This window comes from Pongo pygmaeus, chromosome 21, assembly GCF_028885625.2.
Source record: "Pongo pygmaeus isolate AG05252 chromosome 21, NHGRI_mPonPyg2-v2.0_pri, whole genome shotgun sequence".
NCBI classification, from domain to species: domain Eukaryota; kingdom Metazoa; phylum Chordata; class Mammalia; order Primates; family Hominidae; genus Pongo; species Pongo pygmaeus.
The window spans coordinates 66,023,506-66,044,914 of record NC_072394.2 but is presented as its reverse complement, the minus strand read 5'-3'; the positions used below and the strand labels follow the sequence as shown (position 1 = coordinate 66,044,914).

General features: G+C 59.0%; 1 protein-coding gene across 2 annotated transcripts in view; it reads right to left on the bottom strand.

Annotated features, from left to right (window-relative positions):
• Window positions 1-21,409, bottom strand: part of COL20A1 (collagen type XX alpha 1 chain) — a 42,105-nt gene that overhangs the window by 20,170 nt on the left and 526 nt on the right. The window contains exons 2-19 of one of the 2 annotated variants that reach the window (XM_054467264.1): window positions 19,713-19,804; window positions 16,903-17,013; window positions 9,928-10,071; window positions 9,449-9,607; window positions 7,995-8,153; window positions 7,549-7,668; window positions 6,933-7,097; window positions 6,138-6,302; window positions 5,718-5,875; window positions 5,108-5,237; window positions 4,063-4,208; window positions 3,854-3,977; window positions 3,547-3,686; window positions 2,973-3,102; window positions 2,588-2,730; window positions 2,273-2,405; window positions 1,155-1,303; window positions 845-974 (exon numbers count right to left, since the gene is read on the bottom strand). In XM_054467264.1, coding sequence (XP_054323239.1) covers window positions 845-974; window positions 1,155-1,303; window positions 2,273-2,405; window positions 2,588-2,730; window positions 2,973-3,102; window positions 3,547-3,686; window positions 3,854-3,977; window positions 4,063-4,208; window positions 5,108-5,237; window positions 5,718-5,875; window positions 6,138-6,302; window positions 6,933-7,097; window positions 7,549-7,668; window positions 7,995-8,153; window positions 9,449-9,607; window positions 9,928-10,071; window positions 16,903-17,013; window positions 19,713-19,794 — 2,488 coding nt within the window. In that variant the 5' untranslated portion in view covers window positions 19,795-19,804. Of the gene's footprint in view, window positions 1-844; window positions 975-1,154; window positions 1,304-2,272; window positions 2,406-2,587; window positions 2,731-2,972; window positions 3,103-3,546; window positions 3,687-3,853; window positions 3,978-4,062; window positions 4,209-5,107; window positions 5,238-5,717; window positions 5,879-6,137; window positions 6,303-6,932; window positions 7,098-7,548; window positions 7,669-7,994; window positions 8,154-9,448; window positions 9,608-9,927; window positions 10,072-16,902; window positions 17,014-19,712; window positions 19,805-21,409 lie in introns of both variants that reach the window. The other variant, XM_054467263.1, reaches the window with a different exon arrangement.

The following is a 21,409-nucleotide window of genomic DNA, read 5'->3' as shown; positions in this document are numbered from 1 at the left end:
CACGCCTCCCAGAAAAGGAAGGGAACAGGGATGGTCCCTGCCCCTCTGGATCTCACTGAGTGAAGCAGCTGTCCCCAAGACAGCCCGGTGGGCCCAGGGTCGTACCAGGCATCCCACTGGGTGTGATACCCTTCAAGGGTACCGGTCACCCAGGCGTGCCGTGAACTGGCAGGGCCAGGGAGATGCCTGGTGTGCGGGCAGGCTGGGGGCATGCGTGTCCTGGGGGCCAGGAAGATGCGGGCAGGCTGGGGGCACGCATGTCCTGGGGGCCCAGGGACTTGGGTTTGCTCCATGGCAGGTGCTCGGAACCCTTCATGGGCAGAGAAGGCAGGAAGGAGCACCCCTGATGGGAGGAGCCACTCTCCCCTCCCATGGGAAGGCTGCCTCGCTGGGGCAACTGTCCAGGCAGTGAGGACCCCGTCCCCAAGGGCGTGCAAGCCAAGACTGGAAGACCCCACAATGGGGAGCCCAGAGGGAAGCTGGAAGGTTGGGCTGGATGCCTCTCAGAGCTCTCGCCCTGCACCTGTGGTTTTCCAGGAAAACCAGCAAGAGACAAAAAACCAGCAACAGCAGCTCCCACCGTGGAAAACCTCAGACAACTGAGACCACGTCCTCGTCCCTGGAGAACCCAGGTGGGGCCAGCCTGGAACCAGTCATCTCCACCCACCCGGGACCCCTGCCTGCCTGTGACCCCTGGGGCCAACTAGGTCTGGGGTTGGCTGGGTCTGGGGTTGGATGAGTCTGGAGCTGGCAGGGTCTGGGGTCTAGGGCCTGGCTGGGGCTGGGAGCTAGGGCCTGCCAGGGTCTGGGTCTACCTGGGTCTGGGGTCTTGGTGCCCACTCACCTGTCTGGCCCATGGCAGACACAGCCTCACTCCTGCCTGCTGCATAGACAGCTGAGACCAGGACCCTGTATTTGGTGGCTGCCTGCAGGTTGGGGAGTGTCACGTGGCTCCTGGGTCCTGGCACAGAGACCTAGGAGAAGGGAGGGTGCTTGGTGCCCACTTCCTGGGCAACTTTGCTCGTCCGTGCGGCTCAGCTGCCTCCCTCTGCATCCTGCCATGGCAGAGCTGCTGCCCTCCGCAGACAGCGTGGCCACGCCCCTTCCAGGAGGCCCCACGAGGTGGGGCGGCCTCAGGCTCTACCAAGACTCACGGATTTCTCGGGTCCCAAGCCAGAGGCGGGTGCATAGGTGAGCCAGTAATGGAGCACGCGGCCAAGCGGGGGTGTCCAGCTGACCTGCAGGCTGTCGGGGGTCTCCGAGGCCAGGGCCAGGTTGGAGGGGGAGCTCCTGCTCACCGTGGCTGGCCGAGAGCATGGGCTGTGTGGGGCTCAGGCCCCTCCAGAAAGGAGGCACCGGGTGGCCAGAGGACCAGCTGCCCAGCCCCTACCCTGCTCTGTGTAATGCTCCCACCGCACTGTGCCACACCCCTGCCACGGCCCGCACCACACCCCGCCACACCACACCCCTGCCACGACCCGCACCACACCCCGCCACGCCACACCCCTGCCACGGCCCACACATCACCCCACCACACCACACCCCTGCCACACCCACACCGCACCCCCACCATGGCCCGCACCACACCCCGCCATGCCACACCCCTGCCACTGCCCACATCCCTGCCACAGCCCGCACCACACCCCGCCACGCCACACCCCCGCCACGGCCCACACCGCACCCCGCCACGCCACACCCCTGCCACAGCCCACACCGTGCCCCGCCACGCCACACCCCGCCACTGCCCACACCACACCCCGCCACACCACACCCCTGCCACAGCCCGCACCACACCCCGCCACGCCACACCCCCGCCACGGCCCACACCGCACCCCGCCATGCCACACCCCTGCCACGGCCCGCACCACACCCCTGGCACACCCACACCCCTGCCACAGCCCGCACCACACCCCTGGCACACCCACACCGCACCCCCACCACGGCCCACCCCGCACCCCGCCACACCACACCCCTGGCACACCCACACTATGCCACCTGCCAGGGCCTTCACCATACCCCCAACCAGGGCTGCTGCCTGGGCTGCCCTGCGGGACACTAGGTGGTTTGTGCACTCGGCCACTGAGGGAACACCTATCCCCGTGTGGGCTCAAGGAAGTGCTGCAGACTCCAGTGAGCAGGCCCAGTGGTCAGGGCTCTGGGAGCCAGCAGTTCTGGGAGTCTGGGGTCCTGGGCCTGTGCAGCGGGTGAGTCAGGGGTCCCCCGGGCCATCCCTACCCCACACCCAGCAGAGGGGAAGTGGAGGGGCACCTACAGGGGGTATAGCGGAGGGACACAGGGTCACTGCGGGCCCCGTCCCTGTAGTAGGCCAGGATGGTGACGTCGTACTCCGTGTGCCTCCTTAGGCCAGGCAGGACGGCCGTGCCGAGGTTCCCTGGGACAGAGATCTAGGGAGAGGAGAGCCCCAGGGGTCACCGGGTGCAGTGGGGTCCTCAGGTTGGGGGGCCGGGCAGTGAGGCATCCCTGGGAGACAGGGTGGGCGCACATACAGCTCTGAGCCCTGGACTTTGGCCTCAGGACTGGGGGCCCACAGGGGGCCCCTCAGAAGGACAAACCCACCCCTGCCCACCTCGTGAGACTTCCCCTCTCCCAGGGGCGTCCACGTGATCTGGTAGACAAGCACGCCAGACGGGGCTGCGGCCACCCACGCCAGCTGGACCGCATCCCCGGGCAGCTCCGCCACGGACAGCTGGCTTGGGCTGGGAGCTTTCTCTGAAGGAAGTGGAGACACAGGCTGGGAGTGCAGCCCCTGAGCCTGGGCGCCTCAGAGGAGGGGCAGCCACACCCAGGAGCACCCTATACCCCCATCCATCACACCCGTCCGGGGGCCCATCCCCACCTGGCTCAGCATTGGCCCAGGGCAGGCTCCCAAAACACTTGATGTGAACTGTCTAGCGGGGCAGAAGGACACAGAACCCCCGCTGGACCCCCAGCCCCAACCTCTCCCCACTCACTGGTGGTCACCCGGCCGGTCAGCGTGGAGGAGCCACCCCCAGGGTAGAGGCAGGTGACGCGGACAGTGTAGGTGGTGGATGAAGAGAGAGGCCCCAGCGTGGCCGAGGTGGCGTTCCCAGGAGCCTCTGTCTACAGTAGGTGGGAGGGCGACATGGCAGGCCCAGCCGGTGCCTGGACCCTTGCTGGGGTGGAGACTCAGGCCCAGCACCTGCGGCCAGGACTACCCCATGACCCCCCCAAAAATGGGGAAAATGGGCTTGTCCTGAGGGATGGGAGGGCAACAAAACTGCAGGACGGCTGGGGTGGGCCTCCCCAGCCTGGTTCCCCCCAGCCCCCACACCCACATCTGCCCCTCTGCCCCCACACCCACATCTGCCCCCACACCCACATCTGCCCCCACACCCACATCTGCCCCCACACCCACATCTGCCCCCACACCAGGTGCCCCCGCTGCGCCTCGTGGCTGCCGTGGTTTTAAGTGTGTTACTTGATGGTTGGCTCTACCCCATGCCTGCCAGACAGGGCCCCGTGGTCCCTCAAGACACTCGGGCCCCCGGCGGGCTCTGCTCTTACCTGCCCTGAGTGTCCGCCCTCACTGGAGACATAGGTGACCCTGACCAGGCGCACAGGCCTCGGGGCGCCCTCCCAGAACACTCGTGCCGCGTCGTGGCTCACGTCTGAGAAGCCCAGGTGTCTCGGGGTTGCCAGGGCGGCTGCAAAGCACAGCAGAGCCTCAAGGCCAGCAGGTGGCCTCCGTGGCAGGGGCAAGGGTGGGCAGTGGCTGGGACCGAGGGGGCCTGAGGTCCCCCATGCCATGGAAGGCTGAGGAACAAGATGGGTCACCCGCCTGTGGGCAGGCAGCCGGGGTTGGAGCACTCACGGGTCCTGGCACGGATGCCCCGGGCCTCGCTGCCCTCAGGGCCTCGCAGGCTCTGCACCGAGACCTCATAGTCCCTGCCCGGTTCCAGGCCATCCAGCAGCACCTCGGGCCGCCCGACCTGCACCTGCAGAGACATGACGTCCCAGGCCAGCCCCCACTCGCTCTGCCCCACTCCTCTGCCTCCCCTGCCAACCCCTGGCCCAGCTCACCTCTCGCTCCTCCTCCTCACCCTTGGGGGAAGCAGGCGAACATCGCACCAGGTAGTGGGTGGCCCCGGCCGAGGGCTGCCAGGTGAGGTGGACGGTTCTGGGCGTCACTGCGGCCAGGGTCAGCGCCCGGGGAGGAGGCAGAGGTGCTGGGGGGCCATGCAGGGGCACTTTAGGAAGGGAGCCCACACAGAGCTCACACCCACGCACGGGGGACCCTCACACCAGAGCGGGTGGGCGCGGCCACCACCTGGCAGATGCACAGGATTCCAAGTGGCACTTCCCAGGCTTCATCTTGGGCCAAGGTTTGTGGCTCCAGCTCTGGGGACACAAGGCCACCCCACAGTTTTGTCTAAGGCCATCTGCCCTGAGATCATGGGAAGAATGTGGCCTCCGGGGGGTGAAGAGAGCTTCGGGAAACAGCCAGACACAAAAGGCTGCACGGTGTGATTCCACCTGCGGGAAACGTCTGGCACAGGCACATCCAGAGACAGAAGGTGGCTTGGATGGCCGGGGGGGCAGGGGCAGGGGGTGGGCGCTTAGGGGGTGCAGGGGGTCCTCTGGGGGGGAAGAAAATGACCTAACATGAACTGTGGCCATGGGTGACAGCTCTGAATATACCAAAGCCACTGGAGTTGTACACTTTAAATGCGCAGATTGTATGGTGTGTAAATTACATCTCAACAAGGCTATTACAGATGGGCTCATGGCAGTCCCCGGGGGTCCAAGAACCCAGCAAGCTAAGCCACATGCTGGAGGCCAAGCAACGGGGAGCTCCGGAACACTGTGGACAAGGAGCATAATGGGTTGTGATTACGGCTGAGGTGATGACACCAACGGTATAGCTGGTGTTCAGAAGAGAACACCCAGGGTCAAGAGGGGCCCAGTGACTCGGCCTTGGTCACACAGCAAGCTGGGGATGGTGCCAACTGTGGGTGGTTAAGATCCAGGGCTGCTCGCTACGCTGCCCTGGGGTGCCAGGCTCTAAGGGACGGCCGCGAGTGGGGCCTCCCACCCAGAACCTGGCCGCTGCCTCCGCCCCACCTACCTGTGGTCACCAGGCCCCGCAGGCCTTCGCCAACCCCGCTCTCATAGATGGGGAACACAGAGACCAGGTACTCTGTGCGGGAGGCCAGGTTGTGCAGCTCTGTGGAGGCGGCGGGCCCCTCCACCACCACCTGGAACAGCGTGGGCAAGGACGGAGCCAGGAAGGGGGGTGCCGGGGGATGGAGAGCAGGACAGGAACTCTGTCAGCTGGAGTGTGAGCTCAGCTGGGGCCCGCAGGGTGCCCTACTTCCCACAGGCCTGGGCTCCCGGTACCTATGACAGAGCAGTGCCAGGCACGGCATGGGCAGCCCCACCACAATCGAGCAATCGATCGATCAATCAAAGGGAGAAGGCGCTCTGAGTCTCACCCTAACCCCAGCACCCTCGGAACGCCCCCTGCTCTGCCCTCCTCGGCCACTAAAACGCACTCACCCCAGGCTGCCTCCCAGACGCAGCTCCGCAGTGAGTCCCTGGGCTGCCAGCCCCTCACCACCCCCTTCTCAGCCTGGACTCAGTTATTTGTGGGCCTTTATTCCTGCCCTCCTCTGGCTCATCAGACCCCACTACGGCTGGGGACCGGCTTGGGGAGCCCTGTATACCGGCCCCCTCACCTCCCTGGGGGTGCCACCTCTGGAGGCTCGCCAAACGATCAGATACTTGAGGGGGAGCCGGGGGGCTGGAGTCCAGGACAGGCGGATGCTGGAGGAGGTCACCTGGCTCAGGACCAGGCTGGTGGGGGAGGGGAGGGTGTCCAGGGCTGGAGCCGCTGCTGCTGGAGAAGTGGGAGTTGGCGGCAGGTGGTCACTGCAGGGGCAGCTGTGTCCACGCTCCCCCTGGTGGCCACTCACAGAAGGGATAGGAAAGCTGCTCCCCGGCCCTTCTGTGGACAGATGTAAGGGGGTGCTGCAGACCCCCTCAGAGCCACAGGAACCGGCCTCAGGTACCACACGGGAGCCCCAGCGTCCTCCCAACCCTCTGCCCAAAGCAGCCGGTGGGGGGCTGCAGCCTGTGTGGGTGACCCTGCCCCTCACCTGGGCCCTGCCGCGGGCTCCCACCCTGGAGCCTCTGGCAGATGAGGCGGCTGAGCAGGCCAGCCAGCGCGCCAAGCTGCAGGAAGTCCAGTACGCTGTGGACGGTGATGTCCTGTGGCGGGGACGCCAGGAGCTTCAGCTCAGCCTCATCGGCGTTCTTCACACCTGCTTGTGAGGAGGGAGGTGAGGTCTGCCTGCACTGGGGTCACCTGATGGGGCCACCCGCAGTGGGGGTCTCCATGGAGACTGGGTCAGGAGCAAAGGGGCCTATGGGCGGTACTCGGCCCACCTGCCACCCACATGCTGGGCCAGGCGCTCCCGAGGGGTTGGGGGCATCAAGGGAGGGTCTGTGCTCCCAGGACTCCTGCCTCGAAATATGGGGTTTCCTCCCCACAGGACAGAGTTGATTCGCCTGTGAGTCCCAGGCCCTGGAGGGTGCCAGGAAGCTCCTCGCCAGGGCACAGCAGGCGGGAGTCACCAGGCACAGGGATGGTGGCCAGAGGGGGCAGCTGGAGCTGCTCGGTGAATATCTCACCAGGGAGGTTCACGCCACAGGGGGAGGGTTGGGGGGGTTCCATGGAAGGCACCAAACACCAGGCGATTGGAAAGGAGCAGCCCGCCTGTGCCGTCGCCTCTGAGTGCCAGGCGGTGCCCGGCTCTGCGTGCAGCTCCGTGGCGTGGATGTGGAAGCTGGGGCTCAGGGACCAGGTGCCCAATGCAAGCTCCCTGCTGCGACCCCAAGCCCACCCGGCGGTGAGACTCCAGCCCAGGGCCGCGGGGCCACATGGTGCTCACCCACAGCGAAGACGTTCACGCCCAAGTCCTTGAGGACACGGGCAGCAGTGTGCACGTCGTCCTGGGACTTGCCGTCCGTCACCAGAATCACCACCTTGGCCGCCTCTGGACGGAGGCCAGCCGCTGGCTGCAGGTTCTGCCCCAGCACGTGGGTCAGGGCAAGGCCTTGGGAGCAGCAGGAATAAAGTGACAGGTAGCTGCCAGCATCTCCTCCTGGCGCTCGGCTGGCAGCAACCGGACAGCAGAGATGCTCCTCTCCTTCTCTTGTGGGGTACCAGGAGGCCAGGCGGCAGCCCAAGGGAGCAGGGAGGGTCTGCCTGTGGAGGGGCCCCAAGTTCCCCCGCCAGACCCTACCTGCAAGGTGAGCACCCCGACTGGGCGGGATGTGGACCCAGCCAGAGCTGCTAATGTGGAACAGAGGAGCCACGCACCGGACACAGGCCCTCGTTTTCATCAAAGGTAAACAAGGGGGTGATTCTGCCCTCTATAAAGGTGTGAACAGGGCTCAGGTCCACACCACTTGGAGCTCGATTTACACACAAGCTTTGGGGATCTGGGAGGGTGGCAGAAGGAGGTCCGCCCTCAGGATGGAGGGAGGGGTGGGCCTGGGCTGTACCTGTGAACGTGTTCCCCCCCTTGTAGCGGAGGCGGCGCACAGCTGCTAGCACCTGCTCCTTGGTGCCGAGGGAATTCAGGTCCCACTCAGTCTGGGCATCCCCGCTGTACTGAGTCAGGCCTGGGGAGCAGGGGCGTGGCCACGGGCTGAGTTTCCAATGCTGAGATGCCCAGGGAGCTTGGCACAAGGCCACACCTGAGAGCTGCATGTGCCTCTGTGGGGTCCCCTGGCCACAGTAGCCAGTCCCCAGGGAGAGGACGCTTGCAGAGCCAGGACCTCCACACGGAGGGGTCCCCAGAACACCCCATGTGGAGCAGGCGTCCCACCCCACAAGGTGAGAGCCCTGGCTGGTGCGGGGACCCCCACAGGTCACAGCCTCCTCCAGCAGTCAGAGCTGTGGGGACCACGCCCAGGTGGGGCAGGAGGCGGGCCGGGCCAGCACCCACCTACTTGGACCTTATCTGGCCCGATTTCAAAGGGTGCGATGACGCTGGCCAGGAAGTCCTTGACTTGCTGGAAGTGACTGTAGCCGATGCTCCAGGACCCGTCCACCAGGAAGACCATGTCAGCAGGCACGGGGGGCAGGCAGCGGAACTGGGGGCCGGCTGGGGCGGTGGGACCGGGTCAGGTGCTAGGTGAGGCCCATCCCTGGTCCACGATCCCCAAACTGCTCCGGGCCTGGCCTCAGCCCCCAGATCACCTACCCTGGGGCTCCAGCCACAAGAGTGAGGCAGGCTGGGCCAGGTTTCAGGGGAAAGGACTCCAAGACCTCAGGCCTCACCGGACCAGACAGCCCCACACCAGCACGGCTGCACAGTCCAGCCACCGCTAATGTGAGGCAGCCTGGTGCTCGGGCACCTCTGCCCTCCACGGCTGCATGCAGCTGTCTGCACAGGAGCCGGCCTTCGCTGCCCGTCCAGACATCAGGCCCAGAAGCCCACTAGTGCAAACCGGGCGAGGAGGGGACGGCGGGCACCACAGAGGCCCCAGCAGAGCTGCTGTGAGCACTGCAGGGCGGCGCTGTGGAGGCAAAGCCCCCATCCCCTGGCGACGCTGTGGAGGCAGGGCCCCCATCCCCGGTCTGGTGCTCCCCAGAGTTTTGCAGGGGCAGTGCCTGGTGGGGCGGGCCCCAGAGCCAGGGCCAGACCCCCGGGGAGATGCCTGAACGAGGCCAGCAGCCATCACGGTGGAGCTCCCCGCGGGGCGACCGAAGAGGCCCAGCTGCCCTGAGGCCTGCATGGGTGGGGACACTCCCCTGGGGGAGCCCAAGTCCAGGGGACCCAGCAGAGCCCAGCACCCTGAGGGGAGGAAAGCAGCGGACCCAAGGACCCTCTGGAGGGGATGTGCCCAAGTATGAGGAGGACACTTCCTTCAGTTCCAAGTCTGACGGGGGAGGGAGAATCCTGCCTCTGAGGACCCCAACCTGATGGAGGAGACAAAGCCAGGCCCTCCCAGTTCTATGCGGAAGCCCAGCCCCGCCTACGGGGGCCTTGTGGGCAGACACAGTGCACTGCCCCGTCTGTGCCCACCCCTTGCCTGGCTTCTCTTCTGTCCTCGTGTGGCTCTACCTCTCCACGCCTGGGGCCGGCTGGGCAGGGCCCTCCCTCTGGGGCCCCCCGGACCAGCTCTCCTCCTGATCCCACTCCTGGGGGAGCATGACGCACCCCTCTCACCACCCCCTAGACCCAGGCTGGAGGTTCCCAAAGGGGTCAGAGGTAGTGGGACCACCTGCTCCCAGTGGCCTGGCTTGAGTGCACCTGGGAACATGACAGCCTTAAGTTAAAGCTAGAGACTGTGTGGTCAGACATGAGGAAGAACTTCCTGGCCTCACGGTGGGAAATGTGGGAAACCAAAGGTCACTCCCTCCCCGGAGATTCACTCTCTCTCCACTCCGACCCACCAGGAGTGGGCGGATCCTGGCTTGGCGTGAAGGCAACTCGGGGCTCAGAAGCCTGCTCAGGGTCTGGGCTCCCCACATGGGAGGGGGTGGGCTCCGGGGCTCCAGAGCCGAGGGTCCTCTGGCTGCTTCTGTCCAGGGAGCTACTCTTCAGATCCTCAACTGCAGGAAGACACAAAGAGCAACCAGGGTGGGAGCGGAGGGCCTGGTCCACTGGGGCAGCTGCACATACACCCCTTCAAGGGCGCATCTGTGGGTGCTGAGGGCCCAGGACCCTGGGAGCCATGCAAAGATGTCAGGGGCAAGGCAGCCTTGCTGGTGAGTCAGGACTCAAACCTGCCCCTAGCCCAGCCCAGAGCTGCTTCACACACACCCACCCCTGGGGCTGGAACGCAGCCTGGAGGAGGGTGGGACCCTGGCCCGGAGGAGGGTGGGACCCGGCCCGGAGGAGGGGGTACCCAGCTGGCAGACGGTGGACTTACTCACAAACTCCCTCCGAGCCAGCAGGAAGCGCCCAGAGCCAGTGAGCTCGAAGATCTGCAAGGTGTAGCCCTTGGAGGGGCTCAGGCCCCCCACTGTGGCCTTAGGGGTCTTGGTGGTCAGTATCACCTCCTGTTCCGAGTCCCCTGGGTAGGGGTGGGGAGAGCTTTAGAGGCCAAGGTGGGCACACACATGTGCATCTGTCACGGTGGCGGGGAGTGAAACCCTCTTGGCTCCTCCTCCCCACCCCAGCTCCTCCCCTTGAGGCTAGGGAGACAGAAAGGGAGAGGGTCTGATGGAAGGGACATGGGCTCCTGGGTAATAATGTGACAGGGAATGGGTCTTGGGGCAGGGAAAAGAAGATGTCACTTACTAAACCCCCCTAGAGGAATCCGTCGCATGGTGAGGTGAGAACCCATCAACCCTCAGAGATACTGTCAAGGTATGAAGACGGGGCTGCCCAGGGAGGGGATGATGACCCGAGGGGCCAGGTCCAAGAAGGAAGAGTCCAGGGCCAGGGCCCTGCCCACTCCCACAGGCTCCCACCCTATGGGCTGCGCGGACCAACCAGCCGCAAGTATTTTCTGCTGTGTGACTCCACGATTCTAAAGTTAGGTCTGGATTTCAAGTGTGAAAAGCAAACAAATGATTCCAAAGGGGACACTGTCATGTTCTCAGAGGAAAGAGCAAGAAGAAATGGCCTTGAAATCGCACTCAGGAGGCAGCAGTCAGACCTGGAGAGGCGCTTTGAGCACTGGGTGATTCTCTGGGTCTCAAGTGCTAAGACAAGGGAGAAAAGGGGGAGGAACCCACACCTGCACACCTGGAGGGAGAAGACGAGGGAGGAACCCACACCTGCACACCTGGAGGGAGAAGACGAGGGAGGAACCTACACCTGCACACCTGGAGGGAGAAGAGGAGGGAGGAACCTACACCTGCACACCTGGAGGGAGAAGAGGAGGGAGGAAACTGCACCCGCACACCTGGAGGGAGAAGAGGAGGGAGGAACCTGCACCTGCACACCTGGAGGGAGAAGAGGAGGGAGGAACCCGCACCTGCACACCTGGAGGGAGAAGACGAGGGAGGAACCTACACCTGCACACCTGGAGGGAGAAGACGAGGGAGGAACCCGCACCTGCACACCTGGAGGGAGAAGAGGAGGGAGGAACCCGCACCTGCACACCTGGAGGGAGAAGAGGAGGGAGGAAACTGCACCTGCACACCTGGAGGGAGAAGAGGAGGGAGGAAACTGCACCTGCACACCTGGAGGGAGAAGAGGAGGGAGGAAACTGCACCTGCACACCTGGAGGGAGAAGAGGAGGGAGGAAACTGCACCTGCACACCTGGAGGGAGAAGAGGAGGGAGGAAACTGCACCTGCACACCTGGAGGGAGAAGAGGAGGGAGGAACCCGCACCTGCACACCTGGAAAGAAAACAGACACCATCCTCTCTGTGCAGTGAGTGGCTCCTCACAGCCCTACCCAGCCCCGCGCCAGTGAGTGACCAGCCAGGGAGGACCCTCTGTTCTCGGCTGAGCAAATGGGAGGCAGGGGTGTTGGCATTGCCATCAATAGCTAACCGTTATTGAGTTTTCACTGTGTGCCTGGCAGTATCCTAAGCATTTCACAGGTGTCAAGCCTCATAATCTTCACAACCCCATTATACCCATTTTATAGATAGGAAAACTGAGGCACAAAGGAGCAATCACACAGCTACTCCACAGTAGAAGTGGGATAGAAGCCCGGGTCTGTCATATTTCCAAGGCTTCCTGCACAAACATGTGATTAACAAGCAATGACAATAATGAAAAAGTTTTATGACATTTAATATAAATATAGAATTTTAAAAGCAGGGCATGCCTGTAATCCCATCTACTTGGGAGGCTGAGGTGGGAGAATCACTTGAGCCCAGGAGTTTGAGTCCAGCCTGGGCAGTATAGTGAGACCCCATTTCAAAAATCAATAAATAAAAGTGCTTGAAAATGGGATAAATATTATTGTGATGTTCCAAGGTCCTAGCGTTGCCTGGGGACAGCTGAGACAACCATCATGTATATCATATGCTGATAAATCAAGGCTGCATGTTGTGGTCGCTAGCGTGGTTACTTGAAGGGTAAAAGAATATACAATCACCAAGTTGATGGCATCAGGGAATAATCACCCCGTATCTACTGAACAATCTTAATTTCACGAGACACACCAGACATTATGTACCGCCAGCTGTGGTAACGTAGGAGTTACACAGCACCACTGATAAAGAATTCTTGTTAACAAATATAATCAAACTTGAGTCTGACCAAACTTCCAGGATCTAACTGCCAGTCTATGGGAGACAGGGTGGAGAGAGGAAGGAGCGAGCTAAATGGCTCCTCAAAGATGCCACTGGCAAGAGAAGAAAGTGGGAAGTTCGACAGAACAATCTTGTTTCTTCTTCTACAAATAAATGTCAAGGAAAAGGGAGAGGGGGAAACTGTTTTAGATTAAAAATTGCTTAAGACACAGGAACCAAACACAATGTGTAGACTCTGTTCACATCCCAATTCAGACAAATCAATTATAAAAGACATGCATCAAGACCAGGCGCAGTGACTCACACCTGGAATCCCAGCACTTTGGGAGGCCAAGGCGGGTGGATCACCTGAGGTCAGGAATTCAAGACCAGCCTGTGTGACTTTGAAAACATATGCAATTTGCAGAGTTTTCTAATGTTCTAGTTAAGTTATTTACCTTATTTTTCAGATTTTTTATATAGTTACTATGTTTGGGGTCTACTTATCCTGTTACTGAAAAAAGTATTTCAAATCTCCATTCTAATTGTAGATATATCTTTCTTGTGTTTGTCTTCCTGTTCTTTGCTTTATGCATGAGGCTCTGTTATTGGGCGCATACAAACTTAGAATGATTGTATCTTCCTGGTAGGTTGACCCTTTTTCGTTTTGAAATGCTCTTCATTATCTCTCTAGTGCTGTTTTTTTCCTTATGTCTTACTTGTTGTGATGGTACTATTGCTTCACCAGGTAGTGTTTGCACTCTCTTTTCCCCTTCTTTTACTGTTAACCTTTCTCCAGCCTTTCATTTCAGATGTGTCTTCTAAGCAGCATATAATTGGGTATTGTTTTCATCCAGTGTGACAGTCTTTGTCTTTTTATTAAAAGATTTTTTCCATTTATATTTAATGAAATTAATGACATATTTAAGTTTATATCTATAATCTTCCCTTTTTATTATACTTGTTATAAATTTTTATTCTCTGCTTTCTTGTCTTTGTTTGAACTGATTTTTTAATGGAAAAATTTACACACATGCAAAAGAAGAGATCATAGTATAATGAAGCCTCATGTTTTCATGATGTAGCTTTCAGCAATTATCAGCGTGTGGCCAGTATTGTTTTATGTCCCTCTCCTCAACACCCCTCTACATTCTATATTATCTTAAAGCAAATCCCAGACATTATATAATCCTGTCTATAAATATTTCAATATGTTTCTCTAAAAGACTCAATCGTAACCCCAATAGCATAAGCAGCTCCCAATTTAAAATGTTTCAGTACTATCATTGAATATTTAGTTGTGTAGTTTTCTAACTTGATGCATGTCTTTTATTAATTAATTAATTAATTAATTATTGAGATGGAATCTCACTCTGTCACCCAGGCTGGAGTGCAGTGGCGTGATCTCAGCTCACTGCAACCTCTACCTCCCGGGTTCAAGCGATTCTCCTGCCTCAGCCTCCCGAGTAGCTGGGATTACAGGTGTGTGCCACCACACCCAGCCAATTTTTGTATGTTTAGTAGAGACTGGGTTTTGCCATGTTGGACAGGCTGGTCTCAAACTCCTGTCCTCAAGTGATCTGCCCACCTTGGCCTCCCAAAGAGCTGGGATTATAGGCGTGAGCCACTGCACCCAGCCAGCAAGGTACTTTCCAAAGGACTGAAAGCATATTGTACATTTCTGGCCACAATGCAATTAAGGAATAAAAAAAAAAATAAGTAGAAAATCCCCCATGTTTTAAAACTAAGAAACACACTTCTAAGTAGCCTATGGGTCAAATAAAAATATCATAACAAAAATTAGATATTGTTACCTGAATAATGAAAATTCTACATACCAAAATGCAGCTATAGCTACTGCTTAGAAGAAAATTCAATAGTTTTAACTTCATATCTTATAAAAGGGCAGAAAATCAATAAACTTAAGCATCCATCTTAAGTTAGAGCAGAAAATTAAACACAAAAAGAGTAAAAGAAATAGAAACAACAAATTAATAAAAAATAAACAAAATCAACGACAGACCAACCAAGCCAAAATGTGTTTTATTAAAAGACTAATAAACTAAATAAACTTCCAGACTGCCTTTTGAAAGCAGAGAGAAGATTCAATCATTAACGGGAATGAAAAGGGTGCTATAAGTATAGAGTCTATGGGATAATATGAAAAACGTTACGCCAACTAATCAGGAAATTTATATAAAATACAAACTCCTATTTAAAAAACTAACTTACCAAAACTGACCAAAAAAATTAGAAAATCTGAGTAGTCCTATGTCTGTTAAGGAAATTGAATCAATTATGTGAAGTGTTCACACACAGACACACACACACACACACCACAAGCCCAGAAGTCAGTACCAGTGAATTCTAGCAAACATTTAAGGAAGAAAATACCACCAACATTACACAAACTCTTCCAGAAAATAGGATAAGAGGACTCCTTCCCCACCTCATCTTACGAGGTATAAAGCTGATACCAAACTTTAAAAGGACTTCGTAAGAAAGGGTAGTTATTGGCCAATATTCCCTCATGAATATAAGTATAAAAATCTTAGATGAAATATTTGCAAATTGATTTAGTAATATATAAAAGGGGATAGGCCAGGTACAGTGGCTCACCCCTGTAATTCCAGCGCTTTGGGAGGTCAAGGTGAGAAGACTGCTTGAGGCCAGGAGATGGAGGCTGCAGTGAGCTATGACTGTACCACTGCACTGTGCACTCCAGCCTGGGTGACAGAGTGAGACCCTGTCTCTTAAGATATACATATATATACACACACACATGTATATATATACACACACGTATATATGTATACACACACGTATATATATATACACACGTGTATATACACACGTATATATATATACACACGTGTATATACACACGTATATATGTATATATGTATATATGTATATATCATGTTTAATATTTAAAAAACAATCACTGTAATTTACTACATTAATCAAAGGAGAAAATAACCACCTCACTGAAGAAAGAATTTGGAAAAAATAATGCATTCTCTTGACAAAAACTCAGCCTAAGTAGGAACAGCACAGGACTTAACCTGATAAGGTGCGTCTATCTGGAAAAGGCAAAACAGACAGAAAACAGCTCAGTGGTTACGGGGCACTGGGCTAAGGGCTGACCTTGGGGTAACAGAACTGTTTTCTACATCAATTGTGATAGTGGTTACAGGATTGAATTCATGTGATAAATAAAACTCACAGACCTCTTCTCAAAAGGGTGAATATTTCTGCACATAAATTACAGCTCAATAAAGAAACACAGGATCCACCACTGAACACCCACCAGAGTAGCTCAAGTCACGCTGCCAAGCGTTGGTTGCCAAGGGTGTCAGGTAACGGAAGCAATCATACACTGTTGATGGGCGTATACACTGGCATGACTCCTTTGGAAAACAGTTCAACATTTTCTACTAACGTTGCAACTGTGCACACACTGCCACTTCCACTCCTGGGTTTACACCCAGAACAGGCGCACGGACACCAGAAACACACGCAGGATCCCTCACATGGCGTCTACACAACAGCCAACCTGGACACAAGCCACACGTCCATCAATAGCAGAACAGATCACACAGGGGAATACTATACAGCAAAGAAAATGAACGGCTGTTACACACCACGGGGCAAACCTCACAAAATGCCCATCAAAGACACAGACATGAGGGAGTCGCCACGGTGTGATTCCACTTAGAGAATGTTCTGAAACAGGCAAATAGTCCATGCTGTTGGAGGCGGTCGTCCGGGCAGCAGGGGAGGGTGGACGTTGGGAAGGGCACCGGGGCACCCGGGACGGTCTTTTTTCACCCCAGGAGGGGTTTGTGTTGGCCACCCCACAGTACTGATTCATACAGTTAGCATTTATGCCTGTGTGCTTTTCCATCTGAGTTTTGAAAAGCTTTAAAATTAGCACCCATTGTCAGGTTAGGACTGTTCCGTGCTCTAGGAACAGGGTTCCCTGAAAAGGTGTCCTCAAGGCCCTGCTCCTGTAAACAAGGATTAACGCGTGGGGAGCAGGTGCTTCTGGGGTTCGCTGTGCAGAGTCCAGGCTGTTCTGAATGCCCCTGAGGCACTGAGACTCGTTCTGAGGAGGGAGTCATTTCTTTAAAAAATATGGTCCAGGCGTGGTGGTTCACGCCTGTAATCCCAGCACTGTGGGAGGCTGAGGAGGGCAGATCTCCTGAGCCCAGTTCAAGACCAGCCTGGGCAACATGGTGAAACCCCTTCTGCACAAAAAATACAAAAATTAGCCAGGAGTGGTGGCACACACCTGTACTCCCAGCTACGTGGGAGGCTGAGGTGGGAGGATCTCCTGAGCTCAGGAGATTGAGGCTGCAGGGAGCTGTGATCGCACCACTGCACTCCAGTCTGGACAACAGAGCAAGACCCTGTCTTTAAAAAAAATTAAAAATTAAAATTAAAAATCAAAAAAATTAAAAGTATGCACTGAATGCCTTCTGCAGGGGCTGCATGCCAGGGACAGAGGAGCCCCATTCCCTGTTCCATGTCATACATGATGGGGGAACGGAATGTGGGGACAGCAGAGACCGAGGCCAGAGAGGTGCTGACACTAAGGGGCTGGTGGGAGGGACGCTGTGGGCCTGAGTGGTGGCTGCGGCCGCCACACTGACTGTCCTCAGCACATGCTAATGGGGAAGGGGGCCTGGGACGGCGCAGGTCCTCACCTGCCATGGGCTTCACCTGCACCAGGTAGCCGAGGCCGCTCCCCTCCGACTCTCTCCACTTCATCTGCAGCCGGTCCTCAGGCAGCACAGACAGCCTCAGGAGGCCACTTGCTACAGAAACAGGACATAGTGGTCAGGACTGACCTGGCCTCCCCATCCACCTAATTAGCTGTGGGGGGCATAGGCATCCTGCCGTCAGCGTTTGGGAGGGACACAGTCCTATTCCGGAGGATCCCGAAGAGACACAAGCCCACCCAGGGTGTCTGAGGGGGACTCAGCCCCACTTGGGGATACAAGGCCTCTCCTGGGCGCTGAGGAGAACCCAGCCCTCCCCGGGGTCCGCAGTCACAGAGCCACCCCGGTAGCTTCGGTGAGAGGGAGTCCAGTCCCACCCAGGGAGGCCCCAGCCTGGCTCTCCGGGGGTCCTCCCACCAGGAAGAGGCTCAAGCCCATGTCTGGGAGGGCAGCAACCACCCCACTGGTGACCGGAGGCCCCGAGCCAACACAGCAGCTGGCAACCTGCCCGGGGCCCTGAGCTGAGTCCCCTGAGCTGAGTCCCCTGGGCTGGGGCCCCTGGGCTGAGTCACTGAGCTGAGGCACCTGAGCTGAGGCCCCTGAGCCGAGTCCCCTGAGCTGGGTCCCCTGGGCTGGGGCCCCTGGGCTGAGTCCCCTGAGCTGAGTCCCCTGAGCTGAGTCCCCTGGGCTGGGGCCCCTGGGCTGAGTCCCCTGAGCTGAGTCCCCTGGGCTGGGGCCTCTGGGCTGGGTCCTCTGAACTGGGTCCCCGGGACAAGTGGCCATGCAGCTGCAGACCCCTTGCCGCCAAGGTCACTGCCAGGTGCACGTGCCCCCTCAGTGGGGAGTGTGGGTGCAGAATCCCACACTGGAAGTATGTGCACGTTGGCACGTGTGTGCATCCGCGCCCCCAAGACGAGGCTGCCTCCCGTGGTGAGGGATGGGTGTCCAGACCATCTGAGAGGAGGAGGGGGCGGCAGGGGCCTGGCCAACCTCCCGGGGCTCTGGAGAGGGTTGGTGCCCCCTGAAAGCTTCTGGGGCTCTGCAGTAGGGACAGCTATTTTTGGAAAATGGGGACAGAGATGGGCTTCTTTGGACTGCCCCCCGGAAAGCTGGGACTCGGGGGGAAGAGCAGGGGCTGGGGGGCACTGGGGCAGACACAATGACCCATTCAGAGCAGACAGCAGCTGGGCCGGATCTCCGGATGGGGCTGAAAGGCAGGAATGTGTGGGGGATGAGGAGGGGGCTCTGAAGGCCAGCCTGTGAGCAGGGCCCCTCCCGCAGCCCCTGCTTGTGAAGAGCCTTCTGTTGCTCCACTCTGCCTGAGAATGTCAGGGAGCCCTTCCCCAGCTCCCTGCTGGAGGACAGCACTGCTGGGACCTGAGAAGGGCGCTGGGCTGGTGGGAAGGGCCCCACCCAGGACCACGCTCCCCTCCCTGGACTGTGGCCACACCCAGCCTGGGCCATCCTGGGAAGGGCTGCCCCAGCGTGTGGGCTCCCACCCGTCCTGGGCTGGACTCAGTGCCCCCAGCCCACCTGGCTGTCCTCAGGGGCTCAATGGCCCCCGAAAGGCCCTTGTGAGGGGTGGCCCCATCGCGCTGAATCCTGAACTAGATAGAACTAGATTTGCCTTCACCTAAACTCGTTTCTGTAGAATCACTGATTTGGCTCAAATTGACAGTGGAAGCTTCTTTCAAACTGAAATCTCGGCCCCCACTGGCCCCAGGGCAGGGTTACCCTGTCTGAGCTGAGGGGACCAAGGCACCTGCTCATGCAATGGTCTGTTGCCTGTGTGCAGGGCACACCGGGCACCTCAGCACGGCAAGACAAGCCACGAAATCTGGAAGGGTCTCAACACGCGGCTCCATGCTAGACCTGGGCTCCTGCATCTCACCCGCCCCTCTGCAACGGCAGCAGCGGAACATGGAGGCTCCCTCGCCCCAGCCTGTCAGGCCCTGGTGGTGGTCCTTTAAACGCACATTAGAAGGGGGAGCTGCCGCCTCCTGCCTTTCACCCCAGCGGAATAAAACCATCACTCAGTGGGAGCCCAGAACCTCCCAGGAGCTTGCAGGTGCCGGGAGGGGCTGCGTTGGCCCAGCCCAGGAACAAGTTTACAGCATGGCTGAGGCCCCGGAGCCTTCTCCACAGACACGGAAATTCACCTTCCTAGAATCAATCTAAATCCACATTTCTCAACGGGAGGAAGAAGCTGCTCAGACAGGTGAGCCCACAGCATCCTCTGCCATTTCCCTTTGCTGCCATGGGCGGTGCCCTACGTTACCCAAACGCCCCAACCAGTAGCATCCAGACTGGAGGGGCCTTCTGAGGACATGGTGCGGTCGCCCAGGGATGCGCACGGAGGAGGTGGTGCTGCGTAGAAATGCGAGTGCCGCACCGGGAGAAGCCAGAGGGCTACGTGCCCAAAACACCAGTGGGAGGCGGCGGTGGGAAGCAGGCAGGAGGGAAGGGAAGGCGGCTCCATCTTTACCCCAGCCTCCTGCTTCCTGGAGACTGCTCCGAAAAGTGTTTGTGGAATAACTCTCAGCCAAGCATTAACGTAACAGAGAACTAAACCACAGAAGTGCGTTCCCAAGGCGAGGCTGAGGATTTGGCGGGAGCACATGCTCCCTCCTGTCTGTCTCATCCTCTTGCCTTTGTTGTGGGAGCTGCTCTGAATTCAGCACGCATTCAACTTAGGAGGAAGGCCGGGCTCAGGAGCGGAGGGCTCGTCCTGCGTGGGCACTGGTGGGGCAGGCGTGGCCTGGAGGCAAGCAGGGGCCCACTGCCAGTGTCCTTACCTCGTCCTTGCTCTTTTCCCAGGGTGGCGCCCAGCCACAGCCAGAGGCAGAGGCCGAGGTGTGCAGGGGCTCCGGAGCTCATGGTGCTCAGGCTGTAGAGGGGAAGAGGCCATGCCCTTCAGCCATCCCCCCGTCTGTCCCCTCCCTGACCACAACGCCAGAGCTTCTCCACATCCTCGAGGGCCAGGCAGGCTGTCCCCACACCGGGCCAACCCTCACATGTGTGAGGGTATCCCCTGTTGTCTAGGGGATACCTCCCAGCTGCCTAAAACTCAAGGACCCAAGGCTAGAGCTGGGGCTGCCTCCCATTCCCACCCCACTCTTGGCATTTACACCACTGGGGGCTGCTCTGAGTGACAACAGGACCCCCAGCCCCCAGTTGTCCCCACGCCCAGTGCAGGGGTGGCTGGGACAGGCACGGGGCCTCCTGCTTGTGGGGCTCCCGAGGGCTGTGGAGGGCTGAGGCAAGGGGCGAGCTCTCCAGGCAACGTCTGATTGCTGGACACGTGGAGTCCCTGTGGCCCCAGCCTCGCCCTGGAGGCGGAAGGCTCATCAGAAACCTGTGGAGGAGAGTGAGAGCTGCCTAGGTGGGACTGGGGAGCGGGTGGGTCTGGGGGACACCAGCCGGGGGTGCAGCTCTGAGGCCGAGACAGGGAGGCGGCCAGCGCCACTGGAGAGCTGAGTGGGCTACAGGGAGGACCACGGAAAACCAGGCCCGGTCCGCTCAAAGGGGCTGGGAGTGGAGGGTGGATTTGGGGTGCTCTGAGGAGCAGCTGAGGGGGACTCAGAGGCCAGGGTGACCCAGTGACCAGTGCCCAGAGGTGCCACTTGGAGACGTGGGGGGCATGTCAGCTGCCAGGCCCAAGTCCTCCACCTGCCACCACGCCCAGGGCTGAAGGAGAAATGCTGGGGGTTCACTTGCACTCCGTTCCCCCGCACCCCCAGTCCCCTGCACCCTGCTCCCCCCGCACCCCCGCTCCCCCTTCCCCCGCTCCCCCCACACTCCCCTCCCCCGCACTCCCCCTCCCCCCGCTCCCCGCACTCCCCTCCCCCCGCACTCCCCCTCCTCCCGCTCCCTGCACTCCCCCTCCCCCTGCTCCCTGCACTCCCCCTCCCCCCGCACTCCGCTCCCCCCGCACTCCCCTCCCCCCGCACCCCGTCCCCCCGCACCCCGCTCCCCCTGCACCCCCGCTCCCCCGCACTCCCCCCCGCACCCCCCCCGCACCCCCCCTCCCCCCGCACTCCCCTCCCCCGCACTTCCCCTCCCCTCGCACTCCGCTCCCCTGCACTCCCACTCCCCGAGACTGCTCATACCAGCCCCTCACCCCACGCGCACCAACGCAGGCATTCAGGAGGCAGGCAGAGCACTCCCAGCAGGCTGGGCCCCTACCCCTCTGTGCTGAGCTGAGGGCATGACTTGAGTGCAGGCCCTGGCTCTGTGAGCCCCAGCCTCCCACACAGTAGAGTTCTAGGGTCCTGAGTGACCCAGGCCCTCCCACCCCCTGCAGCTGAACAGAGACGCCCCCACTGCACACCCCCTCCCAGTGTGTGACCCCAGTATCCCCACCAGGGAATCTGCCCCTCTGCAAGGGAAAGGCCTCACCCGGCGGGAAAGCCACCGGTTTAAATCAGGGACTTCGTGCCCGCCCGGCTGGCCAAGGGCAGTCAGGTAAGACCCAGGCGTTGGAACAGGAGGC